This window comes from Bacillus rossius (assembly GCF_032445375.1).
Source record: "Bacillus rossius redtenbacheri isolate Brsri chromosome 4 unlocalized genomic scaffold, Brsri_v3 Brsri_v3_scf4_2, whole genome shotgun sequence".
Classification (NCBI taxonomy): domain Eukaryota; kingdom Metazoa; phylum Arthropoda; class Insecta; order Phasmatodea; family Bacillidae; genus Bacillus; species Bacillus rossius.
The window spans coordinates 24,612,299-24,624,862 of NW_026962011.1; the positions used below are offsets into that span (position 1 = coordinate 24,612,299).

At 37.9% G+C, this 12,564-nt stretch overlaps 1 protein-coding gene across 1 annotated transcript in view; it reads right to left on the minus strand.

The window, feature by feature from the left end:
• The window catches only part of LOC134542295 (glutamate receptor ionotropic, kainate 2), a 119,148-nt gene that overhangs the window by 87,078 nt on the left and 19,506 nt on the right, over window positions 1-12,564 (minus strand). Inside the window, exon 4 of the mRNA XM_063386445.1 lies at window positions 4,858-5,042. Coding sequence (XP_063242515.1) covers window positions 4,858-5,042 — 185 coding nt within the window. The remainder of the gene's footprint in view (window positions 1-4,857; window positions 5,043-12,564) is intronic.

Below are 12,564 nucleotides of genomic sequence, written 5' to 3' on the forward strand. Positions count from 1 at the left end.
AAACCCGAAGAGGTGAATAAATTGAATAAATAAATATGTTAATAGGATTTTTCCGAAATTTTTGTTTGATAATATTATAAATTTTCAATATGGCGACCAAGATGATCTATTCGATGGCGGATGCAATGACGTTCTGACGGTCTGATTGATGATACCACTGCACTCTAGCGAATAAAAATAATCCAATATGGTGGCAGAAATTTGTAGCATACGAAAACAAAATGATAGATCTAATTTCATCGCCATGACGTTGGCGTAATATGTATTCCTTGGCATAATTGGTGGGGGGGGGGGGGGGGGAAGTGAAAAAATTTTGAACAATCGCGTGACTTTCGTGAAACCAGAAGCGATTTGTAAATTTTGTATCTAAAAACTACGCATTTTAAAGCATTTATAAAAATATGCCTTTTACTTAAGTGGCCTCGCTAGAAACTGTATTTCAGTGTAGAGGTTGCCTAAAGGCATTAGTTAGGGCCTAGGGAAACTAATGGGCATATTAGTCAATATTTTACACGTTTAATATATTTATACCACGTTAACACTCTCGCGCAAGAAGTCCTTCAATAATGGATTATTACATCAGGATAGGGCTCAAACATATTTATAATAACATTTCAATTCATAACGAATAAAAAAGTCTTTATAATAAAGCTAAACATGTTTATAATACTTGTAAAAAAGTCTTTATAATAAAGCTAAAAATGTTTATAATACTTGTAAATTTACTACTCTGTGTTTTTACAATCGTAATGAGAGTGATAATGGTAAAAAAAAAACTGTTTTTATCAAACAATTAATTCCTATTTACGGAAGAACTGATACGCAAAATTTTATTTATAAAGAGTGATTTCATTCCCATTGATATTTAAGCATCTCCACAACTTCAGAATGGTTTAGGCTCTACCCAATCTACTGATTTCCCTTCCTGCGCCACCTTTTCCTCTCTGAGCGAACTGGTCGGGTGTGGGCCATCATATTTTTAAGATATCGGGAATATTATACTGCTATATATAAGTAGATATATTTCATATTACAGTAGGCGAATTGTATCTGAAAGACTGACGAACTATGAAACCACCCTCGACTAAGGACAATCCATAGTTGTTATCCAGAAAATAAGGAAACCTGAAATACTATTTGTTGTCTTTCTTCAAGAGTTATTAAACAATCGCCGGACGCTCACGTATCTTACGCCTATTACCAGTTATTGAGTTATTGTATTGCTTTAGTTAGGCTTAAGGTCTTGACAACGAAACAAATATATATATGTATATGTGTGTATTGGTGTGTGTGTGTGTGTGTGTGTATGCGCACTATAGTTACGATATTTGCGAAAAAAATATTGGCATTTTAAAGTTTCTTATTTAAACGCGTTGCACGAATTTTTGTAACCATCCATGTTTTCCTAAGTAATATTTGCAATTGGGTTTCCGATACCTGCATTACCGAAATGTGTCAGCATAACCAAATTTTGCAATGTGAGTATCGGCAAAGTCAATGTTTGGAACATCGGTGCTTATTGTGTAGGTATTTGCAATACCTAAATTTACTAGGACGAAATTAATGACGCCGATATCGACGATTCTATATTTTTAGAGAGCAATTAATCGATACGGCTCCCGCGTATCGCAACGGTATTGGAAAAGGTTTATATTGGACAGCAGTATCGACGTTACCGCCTTGAAGCATCTTTTCGCTACAGCGTATTTTTCTGGAAGTACTAGTTTAGTCACCACACATATAAACTTCGTTATTTTAACCATTTCAATCACATTTTCATCTCCTAAACTAAAAACTTAATATTTTGTATTTGAACAAATCTTTTTTTTTTTATTTCATAATATCAAAAATAATAAACATTATAGTAATAGTGCATATATTATTATAACATTAAAAAAGTAATAAAAAATACTATCATAGCAGGTAAGTATGGCGTCAACTAGAATGTACACCATGACCTACCCATTCAGATTCTGTATGAACTCAATTTATCACTGACATTAAAAATCGCACACTTCAGTGTACTTATAGACTAAAGGGGACTAAAAGGGTTAAGAAATAATACATAATCATTGACAGCTATGGCACATTCAGGCTACTTAAACGCTTGTCCATACCACCGACGTACACTGTTAACTCGCAATTTATTCGACTCAACTCACAATATTTTAACTGCCGTAAGGCTTCTATCAGCCCTACTTATTCCAAATTCCGGGTTCATGTAAACCTGGAATATGGGGGTATCCTGGCTGCAAAAAGTGGCCCGCCTAGCCATGTATGCATTTGTGTTAGTGAGGCGAGACGATAAGAGCGACTCTCGCTGGTGCTCCTAGCGCGGTATCGCCTCTAAGCTCAAAGGCTGTGGACTAGCGCGCAGTTTTCTCGTCGTGCATAGGCCAACTATGAGATTTGTTTGGTAACTATAACAGCATATGGCGGATAAATGAAGATAAAGCTTGTAATGCAAGATTCTTGAGTGCATTCAAGAATCGATACCGGATGTTTCATGCCCAAAAGTTATTCTGAAACCGTGCGTTGTAGCCATTTTCACTCTTTTTTTAAAATGCGGTTCAAAATCTAAACACGGAAACCGAACTTCTCATGCACCCTCAGGGTTCTCTTAAATGTTCGTCGGAAACAGACACCGCTCGGATGTCTTGAGCAGTTTTTAAATCACGTGGTTCTTCTGAAGTTCTGCAGACCGTAGGTAACCCTGTGCATGTGGGGAGCGTTAGGGACAGCGGGTGGAATGTCTTCTCCCCCCCTCCCCCGAATACTAGTGATGACCAACAGAAAGGACGAGGGTCGCCAAATGTCCTTGTGCTCCCTCCGCGCCGAGGGCTTCGCCCGGTGACGATAACCGGCGGAAGGAAAAGAAGCGAAACGAAGAAGTTTTTTTTTACTCTGCCTGACGATTAATTAACCACTGAAGACAACATAATAGGCTACCGCATTTAAACTGGTTAGGTCATTGAACAATTGCAACGAAACGCGGCTAACTGGCCGCTGTATAGTGAAGAGCACATGGATGTTCTGTTTCTGCAGTTCGTACTCGAGCGAGAAGTAAACAACGGGATACATATCCACACTCAACCCGCGGCCAAACCTATCCGCTGTCGTATCGCACAGCCCACCGCGTCATTAGGTTGAGTTAGTTGTGTTTTTTTTTAATAAGTGAGTAGTACCTGGTTCAAGGTTGTGGAACATGGAACCAGTATCGCCATCTCGGATTGTGACGTCATAGCGGGTATCTTGGATGAACTTGAACTTGACCTTAAAAAAAATTTCCCTCGAAAATTGAGATTTATTTGACAATTTTTTCATAATAACTTGAAAATTCAAATTGCCGATTTTGGCGATTTTGGGGTAAAATTGGGTAAATTTTAAGTCAATAAAGACAACATTTTGACCAATTTTGAAGGTTAAATATTTAAGATGGCCACTGTGACGTCACGATCGAGATAGCGGATACCGGCTCTGAGACCACTTCCTTGAACTTGGGCTCGGAAATACAATATGTCCATAAAAGAATGTCCGAGTTATAAATGTTAATAGTATCAACTATAAGCGTAGTAGTGTGCTGGTGCAACGTCAAAACTAAAGAGTAACTCAAACAGTTTTAGATAAGCGTATACGTGAGTACTGCTTTGTTGTTTTCTCGCTTGCAGCGCCACCTACGCAAAACGGCGAAGCGTTTTTTTTTCTGCACGTTGCTAAGAGTAAATCTGTAACTTAAGTTCAACGTGCGTTCCCCATTGGAATCTCCTTGTACGTGAGTGGTTAAACGTCGATGTCCCTGACCGGTGGACTGGTTATAATGGTCGAGGCGACAGAGCTTTTTTTCGCTGACCTCCACGTTCACCTAACATAACCCCATGCAATTTGGTCACTCGAGGCTTTATAAAAGATCGTGTCTCCGTTCCATCGCTACATAATTATTTGCCAGAGTTGAGACACAGAACTCCGGACTTGTTAACCAAAGTGTGGGAAGAAATTGACTTTCTTTAGGAAGTATAACTAAAGGTGCACATATTGAACATTTGTAAGAATAACTAGTTTAGTTCACCTTCAATTTGATGGACGATTTGTTGTAAATAATCCAAATAAAGATGTCATTACAGAACATTGAAACTGGGGCATTGTTTGATGGACACACGCCGCACCCTGAGTACAAGACTATCGTAACTCAAAAATCAGTGCAATACTATCAGAACTCATTTTCCATAGTCTTGCACATATTCTTCTTCTTCTATCTTCTATCTATCTATCTATATATATATATATATATATATATATATATATATATATATAATGAAAATGGTCTTCGTTTGAGGCTCAATCACGCCTAAACCACTGATCGTATAGACATGAAACTACCACCATTCGATGCGAAATTTTTCCTAGATGGTTTATGGCTATTTATTTTTTGAATTCTAACGTTCCTTCATTTTTTTATTGCTGTTTTACTTTTATAAACATTTATCCCGCTAATAAAAACAAAAGACAAGCGTTTTCTCTTGATTCTTTTGTTTTCATGGATTTCAACGGAGTTTACTAAACGGATTATGTTCTTTTACATTCAGCTAAGAAGCCACGGCGTAGCGTGGCAGGGTACAGCTAGTATTCTTATATAATGTTTTCTAGAGTACAACACTACATTGTTTGCCATAAGTCCCGTAAAAGTAAATATAATATTGCAATAGTCTTGCAGTGCCTATATAATGATATCTCACAAACTCAATTTTTTAAGATACGATAGTCTTGTACTCAGGGTGCGACGTGTACTACCGAAGTGCCACGTGACTCAGAGCTCGGGCAGTGACGTGGACGTGACGCGGGAGTGACGGCGACACGCACCATGGAGAGCGTGGTGGGGTGCGGGTACAGGTTGACGAGGCAGCTCTCTCGCCGCAGGCGGTAGTCCCAGCGCGTCTCCAGGTGCGGGATCTCCATGGTGTCGCAGATGGACTGCACGTGGCTGGCCGTCTGCGCCGACTGCGGCCCGAAGATGGCGGCCACGCCGCTGCGCAGCAGGTGGCACACTGCCGACACAGACCCACACTGCCGACACAGACCCACACTGCCGACACAGACCAGCACTGCATTCACCGACCCACACTGCCGACACAGACCAGCACTGCCGACACCGTCCATCACTGCCTTTTTTTCTCTTTCTTTTGTGTATTTTGTAAATGGAACATAAATATTCATGTAAAATCACAGATTAAAAGTCCGTCATTTATACTTTGTGTTATCCCAGTACAACCAATAGTTAATGTTGTTTGTAAACTTTTCCCTGAATAACTTTCTAGTATTGACTGCGCACATTAATAAGCATAATAAACAATATAAAATCCAATAATTGAATATTCGATTATTTTACGTGTTTTTTTTTTTTTTTTTTAATGAAAGATCAATTTAAATTTAAAATTAACGGCCAATCATCGTCAGGAATACTCAGTTTTAACTCCAAAAACGTATTTTATATATGCAATAATAACCATAGCCATGCGTTGTACTAAGATATAATATATATTTTTGTGGTATTACAAACAATTTATTGGCAACTTGTTTCCAAATGAAACATCTTTTAATAGTATATATAATTATTTTCTGTGCCCGTGCTTGTGAGAACCAACGAATCCAGAGGGAAGACCTAGAGCTGGGCTGGAGTTGCCGTATGACTGTTCCTACGACACTTTTAACTGTTGCAATGTTCTGTATAGTAGCATTCTGTTGCTGGTACTGAATAATGGTAACGGCTACCTCGTAAACCTGTTATGGTCTTACCCTTTGATCGAGTACCCCTTTTAGACATGCTGTGTTCGCCTGTGTTGTGTTTTCCAGATTATCTGTTCAGTATTATTTACTATTCCTGTTACAACAGTCTCGTTGTTGTCACCCCACTGTGTTGTTCTAATTCCTTCAATTGAATTCTGTGTACAGTCTATACATTTGAATTCTTAAAACATCTGGTTTTGGCATGGTTTCTGTGTTTGCGCATTCGTCGTTAATGTCCTTCATAGAAGTCTATCTATGACATTAAGATATATACTGTAAACATATATGGCGTAAGTAAAAAAAAAAAACCATTTTAATCATATTAGTGTGAGGCATAAAGCCGTCATTTCAACATAAAAATATTCAATTAAATAACAAGTAATTTTCTAATATATTAGGCAGAAAATGCAGTTTTCAAACTAAAAAAAAAGTTCTTAATGTTACCTTTTTAAAAATGCACCATTTCGTGGTATATAATATACAGGTCTGTTCTGTCATAATTTACCATATTTTAAATAAACTTCTAACTTGTCTATATCCTCGTTATTTCTTCCTTCTCAAGACGGCCTTAACGATATAATTTTGGGACATGGGTGTTTATTTTTATAATAACTTAGTTTCTAAGTAAACACCCACGTCGGGATACGGAAAATTAATGTACTCCAAATTAAAAGCGAAAAACTAATTATCTTCCGTGGTTGAAATGAATTCAGGAGCGGGTGTATAGTGGCGATGTTGAACAGGAGCAGTTTCACTAATGAAACCGTCCCACGTCAGCCGGTTATCAGATCACGGGCTGGCCGGGCCACGACACGACAGCGATGCTGCGTGAGCTAGCGAGGCGTCGCCCACTAGTGCTTCTAGCGCGGTGTCTCCTTCCTCCGGCTGCTAGGCTCTGAACTGGCGCGCAGTCTTCAGCGGTGACGGTGGCTTTATATGGCGGAGGAATGAAGACATGCCGGTTGTTTTGTGCCTAAAAAATTGGTTGTCTGTAAAGTCGGTTTACGGACAATAGTTTAACGTGACAACGTCATAACAAAACATTGATGAAATGATTGCATACTTTTATGAATAAAATTGAATCATTTTTATTGAATTATCACTAATTTGTATGTATACAAAGAATGAGTGAAATGAAATCTACAATTTAATTGATAAATTTACTTTTATTTGTACTCATTAATTCAAATATGTTTATTACTTTAACGAACAGATTATTTTAACTCTAACCTTTATACATGTTTACTATTTAACTTCTTCCAATCTGTGTTATTCTGTTAAGGATAGGACGATGATAGGAAAAGTAGGAAACTAATGGGAGTGTTTCAAGTTTAATGTGCCTCGAAAAAGTCAAATCGATGGTTGTTCCAATCGAGTGGAAGAGAGATAGATGCGGCGCAAGCGTACAATGAGCGAATGGGACAATGTGCGTAACGGGACAATTAGTCATCCTTTTTTGTGCTACTCTGAAAAATTCGTCTTTCAGCCAATTGCCATATCCTAAAATCACCGTTTAAAAACATAATCCAGAATCAAACCTACTTATGGCCCTCAGCGAATTCGTAAACAGACCCCACTCGGATATCTTGAGTAGTTTTTAAATCGCGTTTTTTTTTTTTCCTGAAGCTCTGCGCACGGCGTGTGTGCCCGGATAGGCAGGGCCCTTGAGGAGATGGAAAAAGTTTGCTTCGTGCATGAACGACAAGAATATAAAATCAGTGATAGAACCTGTACGACTGGACAGAATTCGATGAGGTTTGCTTAATCGGCTAAATATTTTCATTACCGAGACCTGAATGCAAAGAAATTGTGAATACAGTGTGCGATTTGAAAGAAGTTGTGAACGGCATTCCACGAAATAAGGGTTTGAAAAAAAAAGTATAGCTGTAAATATTTTAAAATCATAAAGAAAAATCACTATAATAACCTAGAACGAAATATAGGTATATTCATTTGCAATTTTAAAATATAATGTTAAAATAAGTTGAAGTTTCCTAAAATTGGGTTAATATAGAAACTTCTCTTATGTGATTTTAATAATTTTACAGCAATTTTTTTTGTTTCAAGTAACTATTTTGTAAAAAAAAAAACATTAGAAATTTTTTTTTACAATACTACGTTTTGTCTATTTCAATATATTCGGATTCGTGATGAAAACTCTAGCCGACAAAACCAACACCCATATGAAATTCTGTCAGGTCGTTCAGATTCCATTACTGTTTTTTTCACATCCTCGTCATTCGTGCGCGACGCGCCCTGCCAACGTCACGGGAAAGGGGGGGGGGGGGGTCCATCAAGCCGGCAAGAACGCGTGGCTGACGAGGTCGCGGTAATTAGCGTGCGAACAACAGCCACGCCCTGGCGACAAACTCCGCCCTCCTCCCCCCCCTCCCCCCTTTTCAACGCCATTTCGGTCTAGGGGCGAGGGCGTCGCGCTTTTTGGCGACGGCAGGTCACGTGTTCCGGGACTCCCCTGCGCCCGTCGTGAATACAGGCTGGAGGTGATTCATCATGACGCATTTGTAAAGACAACACACAACTGCTAAGCTTCAGTGGTTTTCCGTAATAGCACTACTTCCAGGGACAGAAGAAAAAAATAACCCATGGGATTAAAGACCTCTGGCATACACTCACAATAATCTAAGTTCTCCAACAAGTTCCACCTGCTTGTTCTTTACTTTTACAAAAAAAAAAATACTACAAGAAAAAACACATTGTAACTTTGCACAACACGTGCATATATGAAACACGTTTTTTTTTTTTTCAAGATAACAATGAGCATTTCTTACGAAAAATGGGCAATGTTTTAACTGAAGTTTCGTTCAAGCATATATTTTCTTACCATGTAAAAGTTAATCGAATATTTAATAATTGGGACTGTGTTTTGTTTTATTGTGCTTAATAAATGTGCGCAGTTAATACTGGAAAGCTATTCAGGAAACGGTTTGCCAATAACTTTAACAATTGGATGTTCTGGGACAACAAAATAATTGAAGTCCATGATTCAAGACTTCTGTGGTTAAGGGAGTGATAGTAATTGAAAGACAACGTATTTATGCAGTCGGACAGGTATCTTGTATAGAGTCTTTTTCATAGAAAGAATGATTACTAAACCCCACAAAAGTAATGGGAAACATAATTAATATTTATTTTAAGTTGTAGTTACTCTAATCACTGACAGAATTGAACCTAGGAAGGGAATCTTTCGAGTTAATCTTTTATTAATAGATTTTATTTTTTTTTCCTTCAAATTTCTAGGTTAATTATTACGAATTTCCAAGATGGCGGCCAATATTTAATCATTGGCTTACTGGAGACTGGTAGACTTGGAACCTAAGTTGCTTTATGAATTTTACGCCATATTTTATTAAATATTTTTTTTTTACCTAAAATTACATTTTTTGCATCGTCCAGGGATCCAACCGAGGACGGATATCGATGGAATTAATCGTCTATTTTAATATGAGATTTTTTTTATGAATTTAAGAAATTTTTCCCGAATTCCTAGCTTAATAACTGTGACTTGATAATAGCTTTTGGGCATACGCCATTGCTAAGCACATGTATGTCTGTAGAAGAAAACTACAAAAAAACAAATTAAGCAAAAAATTGCTGTTGTCAGGATATAAACACCACACAATACTCCACAACAGGAATATGGTCAACAAACAAAGAAAGCAAAGAAAAATGGACTAACAGAACGAAAAAAAAAAAACCACAAATGATGACAGCACGAAAATACCGAACCCAAAAAATTCAGCACAACAGTCAAAACGAGACAAAAACACGACAAAACGAAAAGACGAAACAAACACAACAGTTTTCTAAAACAGAAACAAGCGACGTTTCGGGAACTGCTATCTGCTCCCGTCCTCAGGCAGAGACGCACAAATTATTTTTTTTTCCTAGCCTAAATTATTCTAAGTGTGTAAGGGGAGGGTCCAAGTTAGGGGAGGACCTAAGTGTGTCTCAGGCCGAAGCCTATACACTCTACCATGCGGGTTTTTAACCATGCAGGACAAGGGCGCGTGCATCGTGTGCTATTGGGGTTTACTGGCCAGCCATGGCTGCGATTGGCGCCATTCCTGACGCCCCATTGGTCGCCATGGTAAGAAAACACAGAATCGTAGTCCCATAAGAATAACATAGGGCCAGACTCGACATTTATATACTGCTGACAGAAAATGCATTTCTGTGTATGTTGTTTCTGAGTCAAAACGAATGATCGAAGTGTTGTGCAGTGTTTTCGTCTTGGAAATACTGTGGTGCTGAGACTAGCAGTTCTGCTTCTCTCTCGGCTGCGCCATGAATACGCCAGCGGTCTCGAGCTGGCAAGGATTCAACATAATCTCGATCGCGGCAAGGCTCATAGCTACGCAAACACGTGTTCGTTGCGGGTACGGGAGATTCTTTTTTTTTTTCCTCGTGGTAAACCAGCCGAGGCAGAGATGCTTGGATGAAAGAAAGGAAGAAAGAAAAAAAATATTCGTAAACATATTCGCCAGCAGAAAGAATATTCCAGTTGCTGCAGTATACGGGAACACTCAGGCCGTGTGTGAAAAGCAAGGTTGAATGTTGAAGGGAAGCAAGCGAGTATACGGAACTGGACAAACACAGGAACGGATGAGTTGTAAAATTGAAAGAAGAAAAAAATGTTTACACATTTACGAAGATGAAATATACATAGAACGTCAGTTCGAGTATGATATTCCTGAATGCATAAAGCCTCGAAGCGGAATGTACGTTAGTAAAAATAAAAAAGGAAAAAAGCAATAAAAGCTTTGTTAAAGCCTTAGATTATAATATTTTTTTGTTCCCCAGGCGCACTTGGCAAACAGGCAAACACAGGAAAATACCTCTTTTTTTTATATTGCATGTATGAACTGAATTTTAATTAACTTTGTTCGGTGTACAACCAAATTCAGTGACTTTCTTCCTGCAAAGTCAAATAGGAACTTTAAAAAAAACTGTTCTTTTTTTTTTACCAAGAGGAATACCTAAAGACATTTCGTATATTACATAATTTATATATTTCTGAGTTCTTGTACAATAAAACACTTTGTAGGCTGTTGTAAAAAAATTACACAATTTTATTTTACTTCACGTATGAACAATCAAGGTTTTCTTTGGGGAAAAAAACATACTCTACCCTTTACTCTACAATCTGGTTAGGTAACGTTTCGGCCCAAAGTTATTAAGACATCTTTTGACGTAATAACGTCTTATAAATCGATGAACGCCGGCGGCACGCACGAAAAAATTGTCACGTTCCGCCTGAGCCGAGCGTGCAAAAACCTGCCAACCACCGTGCGAGAAAATCTTCTATAATATCAAACAGGTTAAGGCGGGCTTTTTAACTAATTGTTCGTGATTATATTTAAACAAATTATTTAAATTAATTTGCAAAAACTGTGAATAATATTTGAAAATTATAAAGTATGCAATTTTTCATCAATGTGTTCTTATGACGTTATCACGTAAAATTATCGTCCGTAAACTGACTTTACAGACAATCCCCCCCCTTTTTTTTGTAAATTACTTTATAAAGATATGATCTTCCAATTATTTAGGAGGGTAACTGAATGTAAAATGGTTTATGTTCGCTCCTGAAAAGCTTTGTTTCATGTTACGTAGATAATCCTGTTTCTGACAATTATGCACGCGAATAGCAACAACACAACATTGACCATCGTCAAAGCATAATGAAAATTTGTCATGATTCCATGGAGAGAAATACACGGAATTTTTTTTTTAATTAAAGATTAATCAACTATATATTGTATTCTATGAGCTGTCCATATTATGTGTATTCTCCTTGTTTTTGCTGTTGACCCGAAAGCCGATCTGCGTAGTGCATTTGAATTCACAGGCAGAGACGTAACTGGACCAGTTTCCAACCGGGGTAAATCTCATCTTGGCATCCCTCCCCCCACTTTTTTTTATTTTTCAAAACAAACACCAACCAAACCAAATTCTTTCCCTACAACACTTCGTTTGACACCACATACTTTTTCCACTATTCCAAATATTTTTTTCAACTTAGATGGTAAATAAATAGATTTATTCCCAGCCTTTTCATGTTTAATACATCGCAAGAGTGATGGTACGCGAAAAATACCAGTTTTTTTTAATATTTGACAACATACATGATTGTATCTTTTAGTACAAATCTGACCTCGTCTTTTGTTTTCTGTTCTAACACTACGATATTCAAGTGTGTATGTTTGTGTAATTTATTGTAAAATGTACTGTCAGTTAAGTGCCCCGCCTACCCGCTTCTAGTTTCGTCCCTGCAAGGTTTCTGGATTTCAGCCTCAGGCAAGCCATGGCTGTAAAAATTTGTAACATATAAATTTAGCGAACATTGTGCCACAAGCTAGAGAATATGTCACTATGTTAGTTAACTCGTGTACAGTAAACGTAGCAATGGTTGGCTCGTTGGTAATTAAAATCACCATCGAACCAAACATTTTATATTAAATTTACAAAAATAAATGGTTGGGGCTTCTGACTGGTGAGCCCCGGATCTTAGGTTCGATTCTCAGTGTGGTCTGTCGTTTCCCATCCAGTTAACCTGTGTGAATATACAGCTTTACACTTTAACATAAATTTTCCCAGCGCCTTTTCAATTTTTATTTATTCCTAGCCTAACTAAAATTAAATATATTTTGAAGGAGGGGTGGGGGTTAGGGAAGGTTCTAGATGAGTCTTAGGCCGAAACCTGTACGCCTACCCATGCTGTGGATTGGGTGGCTACACTCACCACCAACGCATTTTATTCTT